Consider the following 16,165-nt stretch of genomic DNA (forward strand, 5'->3'; position numbering starts at 1 on the left):
ATGTTACTCTCCGGATCTCTGTTTGTCCATCTGTTAAATGGGGGTGATGATACCTGTCTCGGAGAGATGTTCTGTCAATAAAAAAAACCTATGTAAAAATTCTAGAAACAAATATAAGCCTTCACTAAATAATAGTTTTCTTTTATTCTGTTTCCCTGCTGTTATTCGTGGAATAACATTGCAAAGTTGTTACCAGACAAAGGCCATGTATTCTTTTGCTCTATGCACTTAATAACCAATTCCTGAGACGCCAGGGTTTCACAGAGAGAAAGTATTTATTACTAGGCGTGTAGTGGGAGAGCAGATGGCCTAGCGGCTCAAAATCTGTCTCTCCCAGTTTAGGGGATTCAAGATTTTCATGGATATTAGCAAGGGGAGGTGAGGTCATTACAATTTCAAACAGCAAGTTCTAAGCGGAAAAAGAAACAGTGTTATCATTATTATTTCGATAGAATTTAATTAGAAAGGAGGGGAGGCAGAGCTATCATTTCAATACTAAAGGTGTAAGCCTAAAGGAAAGAAGACAAGTTATCTTTTTTTTTTTATATGGTGGGGGCCACATTTCATTCTTTTTCCATGTGAATATCCCCTTATTGCAGCACTATTTGTTGAATTTTTGTTTGGTTGGTTTTTCATTTGTTTTGTTTGCTTGCTTGTTTGTTTGGGAAGTGCATAGGCCGGGAATCAAACCTGGGTCTGCCATACGGCAGGCGAGAATTCTACCACTGAACTACCCTTGCACCCCAGACGAGTTATCTTTTAAAAGCAGAGTCTGGCCCATATGATTTACAAAAGTAATGGGCTGAAACTAGTTCATGGCTGACTTCAAATTCTTCATTAGTCTTAGGGCCTTTGCCCTACAAGAAAATGATGGGATAAAGGGAATAACAGCTCTTATAGTCACAAAGGCACAAAGATAGGGGCCCTTACAATCACTTCAGATATCAGAACAGCTGAATTATAGCCCAGGGATTTCAGGTATTTCCTCTGTCTACTCCAATATACCAGAAAGCAAAAGTAATATGATTCTGTAATCAAATCATCCCTTAAATCCTAATTTCTCGGTTATAAAGTCAGAGCCAAGGCACTAAGGGCACTCACTGCCAAGAAGCAAGCAGACAGCCCTAGATTGGCTAATGACAACATGATGGTCCTGTAGTAAAAATAATTGAGGCTTTCGTTTTGCAGTCCCAGTGTTAATCAGCGAACTCTAACTCAGCACCAGATTATAAAATAAGCATACTAAATAAATTTGAGACACTGAAATGATTTGTAAGCTGGGTTTATCAGAAGCAGGGGACTGGATCTTGTTTTTTTAATTTGACTCCCATCCAAATTATGTCACTAGTCATGTAAATATTTATCAGTCACAAAGTGTTATAAAATAAATACAGCAATTCTAAAAGGATGAGGAGAGCCAAAGAAATGGGGGGTAATATGCCTATTTAAATGAAATGGCTTGAAGGCAAATGTGATACATTCTGAATCTGTTCCTCCCCGGCTGGCGCATAAAGGAAATATGCTTGTGGAGACCCTTGAGTTGGCCCCACCTAGAATTGAACTATGCTAGTGAACACTGAAGGAATCTGTCGGCTTTATGTGAGAGGGACTCTGGGTGAAGACTGATGCCTGTGGTTGTGAACTGGGAGGAAAGAAACACCGAAAAGAGGGTGGGGCCAGTGCCACATCAGCAGGAAGGACAGAATTATTGCAGCCTGATGAGCTTTCAAAACTACTAGCAAGTCTTCAATAGGTGTCAAAAGATTAGAGAAATTCCAAATCACTCTTAGATCTTTTTCTTTGTACTAATTTGGGGGCTGTTATAAATGGGGTTAACTCCAAAAATAGGCTAAGATGCACTCAGGAGAGCTGTTCTTGGGAGGATATGGGGGTGAGCTTCAGATGTGGGACAGGAGAAAGAAGGGTGGGGAAACTGGCATTTTATAGAGATGAAATTGACAGATCCAGAGCTGTTTCTAAATGAAATCATCATACAGCAGCTGAGAGGAAGAAACATCCCCAGGGCAGAGCCTGCAGGGAAGATGATCTGGGGGACTTGCCCTGACTTGGGGAAGGGTGGACTTGAATTAGCAGGAAAATAAAGGAGAAATGGTCCTGGCAAGACAAAAAAAGGGTATTGGCAAAGGTGGTAGGCAGACTGCATACAGCTAGTCCAAGGAAAGCAGAACTCATCAATCTAGCCCAAAGTACCAGTGGAGAACAGTGGGAAAACAACAAGGCCAACTGTTGAAGACCTAGAATTCAGGATTAAGGAAATTGGTTTCTTGTTTTTTTTTTTGTATGCTTATTAAACCAGAAACCATTTAGATAAGCGGGGCCCAGGCTTTCCAAGGTGTGCAATTAGGGATATGGAACATTTGTGCTCCAGGGACAATGTGCAAAGTTCTGCTGCAAATAGATAAAGGGCAAATTGAACTAAAAGTAACAACAAAAATCCCACTCTAAAATAATCATCTTTTAAAAAGGGTGGAGGGTGGGCCTCGGTGGCTCAGCAGACAGAGTTCTCACCCGCCATGCCAGAGACCTGGGTTCGATTCCTGGTGCCTGTCCAAGCAATAATAATAATAATAATAATAATAATAATAATAATAATAAGGGTTGGGTTACTCCATTCCTGGCCTCATTCCCAGAGACAAGGAGAATGAAGGTGAAAAAACCAAATGAGAGCCTATGCATGCACAGACCCACCTCAGAGCCTAAGCCATCTCAGAGCTGCTTGGAGTTAGATCAGATGACTTTTGTGCACTTACATAACTTTAAAATAATTTTAAATTGACACTCAAGATTTCAGTTTTAGGTCTTCCCACTTGACTGAAGGCAGTAACTCTAAGCATTCTTTGTGTATCCTGCCAAATCCTCTCCTTCCCGCCAGCAATTCCCTTTGGAGTCAGTGTGAAGCACAGGATGGAGTCAGAACGTAGGAGCCTCCAATGCGATTTTCTCATGCAGGACCAGGAAGCCAATGAAACCCAAATTCCTCAGGCCCGATGTACAGATTCAGACAAAAAGAACAGAGTGTGCTGGCTCTGAATGCTCACACCTAGACTGACCCACTGTGATTCCTCTCACTGACTGCCTGAGAAGGACCCTCCTGCAGAAAGGAACAGAAGGGCTCCTTTCCTGATATCTCCAGGCAGAGAGTCCACCCCCAGCTACTGCTACCAGCTAGCAACCATCTGCCTCATCCTTAAGACAGGCTGCCTTCCCTTCCCTTCCCCACCTGCACCTGTCACTTCCCTCTTGCCAAACAGCACCACCACACAAAGAAAGGAGAGCTGGGGTGAGAATTTTAAAGTTAGAAAATAAAGGAAAGGTACTCACCCCCCTCACTCCACCCCACCCCCCGAAAACCTGTTTCTCAATGATAATGCCACTTCTCAGCACATAACCATTTTGGGGGAAACTGATTGGAACATGCAAAAAAATTTTTTTTCCTTCCTCATTTTTATTTATTGCACACACAGCACTGTATAAGCAATAATGAAAAGAGAAAAGCCACCTATCATCCAATCACTCTACCGAGTGAACTCTTTTTATTTGTCTTTATTCCCTTCAGCCCTTGCCCAAATATATTGTAACTTGACATTTATATTTTACATTTTACATTTTTTATATTTTATATTTTACCTTTTACATTTTACATTTTACATTTTGCAAAGCATTCATCTTTGGGTCGATTCAATGTTTTATTCTCCTTTTTTTTTATGGTCATTGAAGAAGACTATACATTAACTCCAGGTTTCTGCTTAGCGTGACAGAGTGTATTGCTGATAGACAAAACAAACAAACAACAACAACAAAAAAACACCCACTGAGCATTAAATGAATGAGACTCACCAACCACCCTTCCTCCCACCCACTACCATAAAAGTTCTTGTACCATTCACTGTGATGTGATTACTGCTCTGGTGGAAGTTTCCTTAAACCCAATATGACCATGAGATTTGGAGAAGTCATGAAAAGTTTGATGATTGGACTCAATTATTTTGAGACTAGAAAAAAAACTTTCTGTTATGTGGAAATCATCCAATGGACATGAAATCCAAACTGTTTATCTTTTCCTAAAACCAAGAGAATGCACAGCAAATATTCGTAATCATTCTCAGTCCTAGGTCTGCCTGGATCAAGCTCCAGCAGACAGCATCCCCAGCCTCAATTCTCTGCTTTCCAAGCTGGTGAATGCTGGAGGAGGCCAGTGCCAGGCCAGGGAGGGTAAAAGGCTGCTCGGGTCAGGGGACCAACTGTTGAGAAAGAACAACCCCCATAATGTCCTGGGTGGGTGTCTCATCTCACTCCTGCCTTGGGCTGCATATCGAAGCACTGGCCATTGGTGCTGCCTGAGGGATCATCATTTGTTTTTGCTGTGCTCTCTCATTCTAACCAGCTCCTTCCCAGCGCCAATAACAGAGGTCAGCCAGCCAGCCCCCAGGCCAGGTTCCTCGGCCCAGCACGATTTACTCCCAAGCTACTCTTACAGTTAGGATCTGAGAAATAAACCAAATAGAGATTTCCCCCACCCACTCCTGAAACAGCTAGAATCGCCTATAAGGATAAGTATGGATATGGATAAGTATATCCTATGCATATAGAGGGGTTTGGTTTGGGGAGGGTTTTTTTTGGTTTGTTTTTTGCTTGTCTTTAATGGTCTTGAGTCTTCTTTAACCCATGAGGCAATGACTAGGAGGCTGATTTGGATAGTGTGGCAATGAGAAATGGTTGCGGGTTTATAATTGATAAAAATGTCAAGTCTCTAATGGACGTAGTGTGAGGCCTATACTTTTTATTACTTGTAACTTTAGTTTTCTCTTTAGGGACTGTAGCCTTGTAAATTCTAAACTCTCAACAGTATGTTCTTATTGTGCTTAAAAGCACAGCAAATTTTTATCTTCCATGGGGAGGGAGTGAGGAAGGAAGGAAAGAAAGATAAATCAGATCTTGGGTTCTAGAGCAGAAGGCTTTGCTAGTTTTGCAAAACATATAATTAGCACAGCCACAAAGAAGAGGAAATCCATGTAAGTGAAAAGTTAGCTTTGGAGGGTGAAATAATGGTTCACTAGGCTGGCTATCATAGCCCCTACTCCACACTGTCAGACTAAAATGCTGTCCACCTTTTAGGGTCTGAACTTCAAGAGCTGCAGAAAATGATTGACAGTCTGCAGAACCCCCAAGACCCCAACCAGGTGGCCCAGGCCCTCCTTCTTCGAAGGGAGGTTATGTTTCTGCAGTTTGACGCTGCCACAAGGCATCTCATTCGGTAAGAAGTGCTGACCCTGTCTAGTAAAGTCTTCTGGGAAGATGCGTGCAGAGTGACCTTTCAGGGAGGCCACTCTTGGCAAGGTTAGATAATGTAGTAGTCAAAAGGACACTGGTGACAAAACATGTCCTGTGCAAGGAAAGGGAGTCCAAGTAGAATATGTTCTGCTCAGATAATACTCTTGATTTTATTAAATATGATTTCAAAACAGTTAATTTGTATATTGTTTGACGCTTTCAGTATTCAGGTTTTTTGGGGGAGTGATATTTGTTATGCTTCTCAGGATTATTATTTCTAAGAGTTCCATTTATTTTTTCCAATCTTTCAGAAGAACAGAATTTTCACTGCACTTCTGAAGCCAATAGAATTGACTACCCGAACTAAATTATAAATAAATAAATTCACCTCTGGCCTCAGAGGTACCATCCATATTAAGTTTTCTGCATACAAAAAGGATGTTTTATTTGACTGATTAATCATGACTGATGAGAACATTAGTTTGGATTAAGATTCACAGTGTTTCTGGTTTGAATCAGCTTTGCATGGGAGGAGGCAGGGGGCCAGAGCTGAAGGTCTCAACTTATTCTTAAAATTGTCAGTTAATTTACTTCCTTTGAGTAAGCTGCAGTGTGAGTGTTCAGCCAGAGTGGGCAGTGCTCGCACCTATGGATTGCAGCTGCTGCTTCCTACCACAGAGAGTAGAAATGTGCAGATTGTACTTCACTATACTTTCTGTTTCTACTCTGCATTTTCTTTACTCTGAGTATCAGGGGACCCTGGATTTAGAATTTAAATTCAGCAAGGCTAAAGATCAGTCTAATGTGTTCTCTTTTTATTGACGAACAGCTTTCTGTGCTGTAGCTTAGTCTGTCAGGAAGGATGTAGAGGCTTTGACAGATCATCAGATGGATATTTGTCAGCCTTCAGGGATCTAAAACCCCAAAATCAGAATGTGTAAGGAAAGTACAAAAGGGGGAAGAAACAAGAATATACCCCAAACATCTTTTTTGGACTTCAGCTATGCATGGTTCAGTTTGGCACTGTTCTTCCAGGGGAGCCCTTCTGTCCCGGCATGCTTTCTGCATCCCGGCACTCTCAGGCTGGAGGAGCAGGGGGCATTATGTCCTATATCTGGTTTCAGCACATTTTGCAGAGGACCCTGCAGTGGGACAGTGTGGTTCCTCCAGAGAGAACCACCTAGGGTGACCCGCCCCACGAGGTCTTCCTTTGTTATATCTCCCCTGGCCGCTGGTACCGTAGTGACCTTTTCCTCACAGCTCTTCAGGTTGTGTTTGGAATCACAGAGCCAGTAAGTAGCAGACTGGAATTAGAAGTCTAGGTGTGAGACCCCAGCAGTGTGGATAGAAGGGGCATTCTGAAGAGATGGGAAGGAGGAGAGAAAAATGAGAAGCTGAAAGATAAATGTCACTCCTCTTGATCATTTTACTGAGGGCTGAACCTGCAAATAAGGAAAATTCTTAGATAATCTTAAGAGACCGGAAGCTTGGGGAAATTCCCTCACCCTTCCCGGAGCTCACCAAGGCCGAGCAAATATGATTGTTTATCCCAAGGAACTTTGCCCTTAAGATAATAGCAGACTTCTGCAGAGTTTAAAAAGAAAGAGCAGAACTTTAACCTTGAATGAAAGCAGCATGCTTCTATAGATTGGGAGGGGGCTGGGGGAGATCTGGATCTAGGACAACAGGAAAATGGTCCCATAAGTCACCTAATACCTGGTTCCTGCTTCTCTGTGACATTGATCAGCTCAGCTTACTGGATTAGCGCATGTTTCTAAGCACAAAACATTTCACTCTGCCCCTGTTGTCCTGCCCTCTGCCAAGCTCGGAAAATATACAGATGGAAATTAGTGCCTTCCTCCAACACGGTTTGAGTCATTATGCCCAGGGCCAATCATTCATCTCTGGGCAGGAGTTATTTATTAGTCAATGCAGGAAGTGCCTGAGTATTGAGCTTATCTTTAATGCCAGGTGGACTAATCATTTGCATAGATGATAAATTCTTGGGTGATACAGCAGTTCTAAGCAATCTCATCTATTCAAGGCAAGGGCTAGCAAACTACTGTCATTGGCCCATGCCAGTTTTTATATGGCCTGTGTGCTAAGAATGGCTTTTACATTTTTAAATGGTTGAGAAAAAAATCAGTAAAAGAATATACTTCCTTGAGTGATGAGAATTATATGAAGTTAAAATCTCAGTGCCCATAATTGCTCTTTTTTTTTAACTTTTTTTATTAATTAAAAAAATTAACAAATGACAACAGAAAAAGAAATAAAACGATAACAGAGAAAAAAAAAGATTATACATATAATTGCTCTTTTATTGGAACCCAGCCATGCCCATTCATTTATGTATTGTCTATGGCTGCTTTCGCAGTTTAACCACAGAGTTGAGTAGTTGTAACAGAGACTGTATGGTTTATAAAGCTGAAAACATTTATTCTCTGGCCCTTTGCTGCTTGGAAGCTGTGCAGAAAAACATACTCTTAAATTGAATCCATTCCTGTGGCTATGGAACCATTGTAAGTAGGACCACTGATGAGTGAAGGTGTGACCACCTCATTCAGAATGGGTCTTAATCCTTTTACTGGAGTGCTTTATAAATGGAATAAATACTGAGAGGGAGGGAGAGTCATAAATGCAAGAAGCTGAAAGCAATGGAACCCAGAAGAAAAGGGAAAGACCAGCAGATGCCACTGTGAACCTTGTCACAGGGTAGAGGAACCAAGGATTGCTGGCAGCCAGTCTTTGGGAAGAAAGCATTACCTTTGTAATGCCTTGATTTGGACATTTTTATCAACCTCAGAACTGCAAGCTAATAAATTCCCATTGTTAAGCCAACCCATTTCATGGTATTCGCTTTCAGCAGCCTAGCAAACTAAAACAGGTCCTTTAAGAAAAAGTTTGCCAAGCCCTTATTTAAAGGATTGAATTCCTTTACAATTCAGTCACAGAGGAAGGCAAAAAAAAAGAAAGTCCCTCAAAGGGACACTAAAGGACAGAATAAAATAAATGGCATGAAAGGTGCCTCTAATCTGAATATATTGTTGGTGATTAGGGTAAAAAGGAGAAATTTGAAGAAATACCTGAAGGTACAATAACTTCCTGCAACAAGATTAAATTAGGAGGATTTCAAAGGTTCTCTAAAGAAAACAACATTGGCCTCTCAGTCCTTGAATTTCTATTGGCTTTCTCTTCTTTTTTGCTTTAGTTTTATTTTCATGCTTATCTATATTTGTATCTCTAAACATACAGATATTAAAAGTGGACTTTGGAGATTTCTGGGAGGTGCTCAGAAGGCCTCATGTGAGCTGGACCTAGTTCATAACTGCGGTCTGGGTCTCACGAGACTGAGAAGCAAAGTGCCACTAAATTGGCCATGGTCACAAGACCATTTTGCAGTTTTGTTTTGTTTTTTAACATCCCTGTATTCTAATTTGCAAGCTGCCAGAATGTGATATACCGGAAATGGAATGGCTTTTAAAGAGGAGAATTTATTAAGTTGCAAGCTTATATGTTCTAAGGCCATGAAAATGTCCAAATTAAAGCAAGGCTATTAGAAAGTGTCCAAATAAAAGCAAGGCATCCAGGGAAAGATACCTAGGTTCAAGCAGGCTGATGAAGTTCAGGGTTTCTCTCTCAACTGGAAAGGCACATCACAAACATGGCGACATCTGCTAGCTTTTCTCCAGACTTCTTGTTTTATGAAGCTTCCTCAGGGGGATTTTCCTTCTTCATCTCCAAAGGACTCTGGCTGCGTGGGCTCTAAAGCTTTTTCCAAAATGGTTCCCTCTTGAAGGGCTCCAGTAAGCAACCCCACCTTGAATGGGTGGAGATACATCTCCATGGAAACCATCTAATCAAAAGTTACCACCCACAATAGGGTGGGTCATGTCTCTATGGGAACAATCAAAAAGCTCCCACCCAGCAATATTGAGTGAGGATTAAAGGACATGACTTTTCTGGGGTTTGCAACAGATTCAAACCGGCACATCTTGCCTCTAAGAAAAACTCTAGCATATGCCCTGTGAACCACAGGGTGGTGATTTGAACCAATTTGCCTGGGATCATGCTGTGGGTGGCTCTCTCTCACACACAAGCAGCTCAGCATTCTACGAACCTTGACTGCTAACTGGCAGTTCAGCCGCTGGAGTGTGGCAGAAGAGTTCAGGGAATTTGATGCAGCTATTTGGGCGTGTTAGTGGGCTGTTGGGAGATCTGACTTGGTTAGGAGCTGACAGTTGGCAGGTGTGGCACTGGCACGACAACAAGCCAGCCTTCAGTCCCTCAGAAATTTCCTATACTTTGGGTGCTGCTGGCAAGTTCCTCTAGTTAGACCTAACCTTGCAGAAGACATAGGCCGTGGTTTGCTGACTGAGGTTTGCATAGGTTTCACAGGAGCTCATGAGCCACTTTCTGTATTTCCAAAGGCGTGATTAAAAAGATACATTTGCCCCAATCTACACAGGTTAAAAAAAGAAAAAGCCAAGTATCTTTTTTTAAAACCAGAAACATAAGACCGGAGTGAGATAAGAGGGAGAGCAAACACTTTGGTTGAGCTCCTACCATGTGCCGACCCCATGGAGTATGAATTGTTTTCAGCATTTTTACTAATGAAGGCATGGAGATTCCAAGAAGTATACAAGTTGCCCAGGCTCACGCAGCTTGTTGGTGGCAAAATTTGTATTCATACCATCTCTCTGACTTCAGAGCCCTGCTCCTTCCTTTATACTATATTTCTTCATCTCTTTTTGCAGCTCAGAACTTGGCCTGAAGGCTGATATGACTTATTTTGTAGAAAAATCCTTCAAAATATGATATCCATGAAGAGGGAGAAAATAAAAGGGGATCTAATGCTAAAAGTATTGGGACTCCTTTTGAGACCCCTTTACACAACAGTCATTATATGTTCCTTCAAGAGCAGTTCTTGAAGAACTGCTGGTAGAACTGAAGAACTAGTAGAGGGGAAATGGGTGCTAGGAAGGACAGTGATCTAGACCGAAGAATTGGGAAAACCAAGAAAATGGAGTAATATTTGATCAGTGGTGGTGCCTATAATCTGACTCTGGTGTCTTGAAAGAGTATGTCACATTGTATGATTCTCTTGCTTAGAATAGCAGTTGTATTTACATCTGAACTACACTGATATTTTTTAATAGTTTCCAAGCATCCATAAGTTAATAGTATGTGCACAAGCTGCGTTTGGGACTCTAAAATTCTGCCAGGAATTGCAGTCACTTCTGGTACGTGCAAGTTCTGAAGATGTGCACAGAGTTGTCAGGATGAGAGAGCACATAAGGATTAAACATATGCTAGCAAGTGAGCTCACTGCCCTCCCCGCCACATGGGACGTGACTCCTAGGGGTGTAAATTCCCCTGGCCACGTGGGACCTGACTCCCAAGGATGAGCCAGGACCCGGCATCATGGGAGTGAGAAAGCCTCCTTGACCAAAGGCAGGAAGAGAGGAATGTAACAAAGTAAAGTCTCAGTGGGTGAGAGATTTCAAACAGAGTCAAGAGGTTATCCTGGAGGTTATTCTTCTGCATTATATAGATATCCCTTTTCAGTTTATGGTGTATTGGTAGCTAGAGAGAAGTACCTGAAACTGCTGAGTTGTGTTCCAGTAGCTTTGATTCTTGAAGTTTAACAGTATAACAATACAGCTTTTACAATGTGACTGTGTGATTGTGAAAACCTTATGTCTGATGTTCCTTTTATCCAGGATAGATGAGTAAAAAAAAATAATAATAAGGATAAAAATAAATGAATAATAGGGGAAGATAAAGGGTAAAAACTGGGTAGATTGAAATACTTTGAGTCAATGAGAGGGAGGGGTAAGGGGTATAGGATATATGAGTTCTTTTTATTTCTTTTTCTGGAGTGATACAAATGTTCTAAAAATGATCATAGTGAAGAATACACAACTGTGTGATGATATTGTGAGCCACTGATCATACAGTATGATTGGGCTCTATGTGTGTGGATATTTCTCAGTTAAAAAAAAGGATTCAACAGGTGAGACATGAACACAACTGGACCTAAAGGCTGAGAGACAGGAAAATGATTCAATGGATTGATTGTAATGACAAGCAGGAATGATGTGAAAGAAGCAACCAGGGAAAGGTTGTGCTGGCACATCATGCTTCTATGCTCTCGATTTGAGCTGGTAATAAATGTTTTGATTAGAATGTCCTGCTTTTTCTTTGTGCCATAGTTTTAAGTAGACATACAGGAGCAGCTGGCTAACAAGCTCTGTCTTATCAAGCCCTAGTGGGTGGAAAGGTCAAACTCCATGTGAGACCCATCTTTGTATCTCGGACAGCCCCTGGTACTGAGCCTTGCACATTGTGGATGCTAGATGCATCTCTGCTGCATGGTTGTTGAGTGCATCATGGGACCCTTTGCAGGGCCTGCTGAGCAACAGAAAACATGTGAGAAATAGGAAAAAAATGTTTATACATCATCTAGGCAACTCCAAGCTCTATCCTTTAGCTATCATGACAAAGAAATTTTTTTTTAAATCCAGTGTCTCAGTATATAAAATTACTCAGCACTCTTTTGATAATTCTCATTAGAATGTGAAGAGGGTGGTATGATTTTTATACTAGTACAATGGTTGGATGTGCAAATATGGAGCTCCCTTTATTTGTCTTTTTTTTTATTAATTAAAAAAAATTAACTAACACAACATTTAGAAATCATTCCATTCTACATATGCAATCAGTAATTCTTAATATCATCACATAGATGAATGATCATCATTTCTTAGTACATTTGCATCGATTTAGAAAAAGAAATAGCAAGATAACAGAAAAAGAAATAAAATGATAATATAGAGAAAAAAATAAAAATACAAAATACAAAAAATTAAAAAAACTGTAGCACAGATGCAGCTTCATTCAGTGTTTTAACATAATTACATTACGATTAGGTAGTATTGTGCTATCCATTTTTGAGTTTTTGTATCCAGTCCTGTTGCACAGTCTGTATCCCTTCAGCTCCAATTACCCATTATCTTACCCTATTTCTAACTCCTGATGGTCTCTGTTACCAATGACATATTCCAAGTTTATTCTCTAATGTCGGTTCACATCAGTGGGACCATACAGTATTTGTCCTTTAGTTTTTGGCTAGTCTCACTCAGCATAATGTTCTCTAGGTCCATCCATGTTATTACATGCTTCATAAGTTTATTCTGTCTTAAAGCTGCATAATATTCCATCGTATGTATATACCACAATTTGTTTAGCCACTCGTCTGTTGATGGACATTTTGGCTGTTTCCATCTCTTTGCAATTGTAAATAATGCTGCTATAAACATTGGTGTGCAAATGTCCGTTTGTGTCTTTGCCCTTAAGTCCTTTGAGTAGATACCTAGCAATGGTATTGCTGGGTCGTATGGCAATTCTATATTCAGCTTGTTGAGGAACCGCCAAACTGCTTTCCACAGTGGTTGCGCCAATTGACATTCCCACCAACAGTGGATAAGTGTGCCTCTTTCTCCGCATCCTCTCCAGCACTTGTCATTTTCTGTTTTGTTGATAATGGCCATTCTGGTGGGTGTGAGATGATATCTCATTGTGGTTTTGATTTGCATTTCTCTAATGGCCAGGGACATTGAGCATCTCTTCATGTGCCTTTTGGCCATTTGTATTTCTTCTTCTGAGAGGTGTCTGTTCAAGTCTTTTTCCCATGTTGTAATTGGGTTGGCTGTCTTTTTGTTGTTGAGTTGGACAATCTCTTTATAAATTCTGGATACTAGACCTTTATCTGATATGTCGTTTCCAAATATTGTCTCCCATTGTGTAGGCTTTCTACTTTCTTGAAGTTCTTTGATACACAAAAGTGTTTAATTTTGAAGAGCTCCCATTTCTTTCTTTCTTTCTTCAGTGCTCTTGCTTTAGGTTTAAGGTCCATAAAACCACCTCCAATTGTAAGATTCATAAGATATCTCCCTACATTTTCCTCTAACTGTTTTATGGTCTTAGACCTAATGTTTAGATCTTTGATCCATTTTGAGTTAACTTTTGTATAGGGTGTGAGATACGGGTCCTCTTTCATTCTTTTGCATATGGATATCCAGTTCTCTAGGCACCATTTATTGAAGAGACTGTTCTGTCCCAAGTGAGTTGGCTTGACTGCCTTATCAAAGATCAAATGTCCATAGATGAGAGGGTCTATATCTGAGCACTTTATTCGATTCCATTGGTCGATATATCTATCTTTATGCCAATACCATGCTGTTTTGACCACTGTGGCTTCATAATATGCCTTAAAGTCCGGCAGCGTGAGACCTCCAGCTTCGTTTTTTTACCTCAAGATACTTTTAGCAATTCGGGGCACCCTGCCCTTCCAGATAAATTTGTTTATTGGTTTTTCTATTTCTGAAAAATAAGTTGTTGGGATTTTGATTGGTATTGCATTGAAACTGTAAATCAATTTAGGTAGAATTGACATCTTAACTATATTTAGTCTTCCAATCCATGAACACGGTATGCCCTTCCATCTATTTAGGGCTTCTGTAATTTCTTTTAACAGTTTCTTGTAGTTTTCTTTGTATAGGTCTTTTGACTCTTTAGTTAAATTTATTCCTAAGTATTTTATTCTTTTAGTTGCAATTGTTAATGGAATTAGTTTCTTGATTTCCCCCTCAGCTTGTTCATTGCTAGTGTATAGAAACACTACAGATTTTTGAATGTTGATCTTGTAACCTGCTACTTTGCTGTACTCATTTATTAGCTCTAGTAGTTTTGTTGTGGATTTTTCCGGGTTTTCAACGTATAGTATCATATCGTCTGCAAACAGTGATAGTTTTACTTCTTCCTTTCCAATTTTGATGCCTTGTATTTCTTTTTCTTGTCTAATTGCTCTGGCTAGAACCTCCAACACGATGTTGAATAATAGTGGTGATAATGGACATCCTTGTCGTGTTCCTGATCTTAGGGGGAAAGTTTTCAATTTTTCCCCATTGAGGATGATATTAGCTGTGGGTTTTTCATATATTCCCTCTATCATTTTAAGGAAGTTCTCTTGTATTCCTATCCTTTGAAGTGTTTTCAACAGGAAAGGATGTTGAATCTTGTCAAATGCCTTCTCTGCATCAATTGAGATGATCATGTGATTTTTCTGCTTTGATTTGTTGATATGGTGTATTACATTAATTGATTTTCTTATGTTGAATCATCCTTGCATACCTGGGATGAATCCTACTTGGTCATGATGTATAATTCTTTTAATGTGTTGCTGGATTCGATTTGCTAGAATTTTGTTGAGGATTTTTGCATCTATATTCATTAGAGAGATTGGTCTGTAGTTTTCTTTTTTTGTAATATCTTTGCCTGGTTTTGGTATGAGGGTGATGTTGGCTTCATAGAATGAATTAGGTAGCTTTCCCTCCATTTCAATTTTTTTGAAGAGTTTGAGCAGAGTTGGTACTAATTCTTTCTGGAATGTTTGGTAGAATTCACATGTGAAGCCGTCTGGTCCTGGACTTTTCTTTTTGGGAAGCTTTTGAATGACTGATTCAATTTCTTTACTTGTGATTGGTTTGTTGAGGTCATCTATTTCTTCTTGAGTCAAAGTTGGTTGTTCATGCCTTTCTAGGAACTTGTCCATTTCATCTACATTGTTGTATTTATTAGCGTAAAGTTGTTCATAGTATCCTGTTATTACCTCCTTTATTTCTGTGAGGTCAGTGGTTATGTCTCCTCTTCCATTTCTGATCTTATTTATTTGCATCCTCTCTCTTCTTCTTTTTGTCAATCTTGCTAAGAGCCCATCAATCTTGTTGATTTTCTCATAGAACCAACTTCTGGTCTTATTGATTTTCTCTATTGTTTTCATGTTCTCAATTTCATTTATTTCTGCTCTAATCTTTGTTATTTCTTTCCTTTTGCTTGCTTTGGGGTTAGTTTGCTGTTCTTTTTCCAGTTCTTCCAAGTGGACAGTTAATTCCTGAATTTTTGCCCTTTCTTCTTTTCTGATATAGGCATTTAGGGCAATAAATTTTCCTCTTAGCACTGCCTTTGCTGCATCCCATAAGTTTTGGTATGTTGTGTTTTCATTTTCATTCGCCTCAAGATATTTACTAATTTCTCTTGTTATTTTGTCCTTGACCCACTGGTTGTTTAAGAGTATGTTGTTGAGCCTCCACGTATTTGTGAATTTTCTGGCACTCTGCCTATTATTGATTTCCAACTTCATTCCTTTATGATCCGAGAAAGTGTTGTGTATGATTTCAATCTTTTAAAATTTGCTGAGACTTGCTTTGTGACCCAGCATATGGTCTATCTTTGAGAATGATCCATGAGCACTTGAGAAAAAGGTGTATCCTGTTGTTGTGGGGTGTAATGTCCTATAAATGTCTGTTAAGTCTAGCTCATTTACTGTAATATTCAAATTCTCTGTTTCTTTATTGAACCTCTGTCTAGATGTTCTGTCCATTGATGAGAGTGGGGAATTGAAGTCTCCAACTATTATGGTAGATGTGTCTATTTCCCTTTTCAGTATTTGCAGTGTATGCCTCACGTATTTTGGGGCATTCTGGTTCGGTCCATAAATATTTATGATTGTTATGTCTTCTTATTGAATTGTTCCTTTTATTAGTAGATAGTATCCTTCTTTGTCTCTTTTAACTGTTTTACATTTGAAGTCTAATTTGTTGGATATTAGTATAGCTACTCCTGCTCTTTTCTGGTTGTTATTTGCATGAAATATCTTTTCCCAACCTTTCACTTTCAACCTATGTTTATCTTTGGGTCTAAGATGTGTTTTCTGTAGACAGCATATAGAATGATCCTGTTTTTTTTTTTTTTTTTTTTTTTTTTTTTTTAAAGGAAAGACAGAGAGAAGGAAGGAAGGATAGAAGGAAGG

General features: G+C 39.8%; 1 protein-coding gene across 2 annotated transcripts in view; it reads left to right on the forward strand.

Moving 5' to 3' along the window:
* The window catches only part of LOC143685039 (uncharacterized), a 193,607-nt gene that overhangs the window by 132,341 nt on the left and 45,101 nt on the right, over positions 1 to 16,165 (forward strand). For both annotated transcript variants that reach the window (XM_077162579.1, XM_077162580.1), the window contains exon 29: positions 5,137 to 5,275. In XM_077162579.1, the coding sequence (XP_077018694.1) occupies positions 5,137 to 5,275 (139 nt within the window). The remainder of the gene's footprint in view (positions 1 to 5,136; positions 5,276 to 16,165) is intronic.

This window comes from Tamandua tetradactyla, chromosome 5 (assembly GCF_023851605.1).
Source record: "Tamandua tetradactyla isolate mTamTet1 chromosome 5, mTamTet1.pri, whole genome shotgun sequence".
NCBI classification, from domain to species: Eukaryota; Metazoa; Chordata; class Mammalia; order Pilosa; family Myrmecophagidae; genus Tamandua; species Tamandua tetradactyla.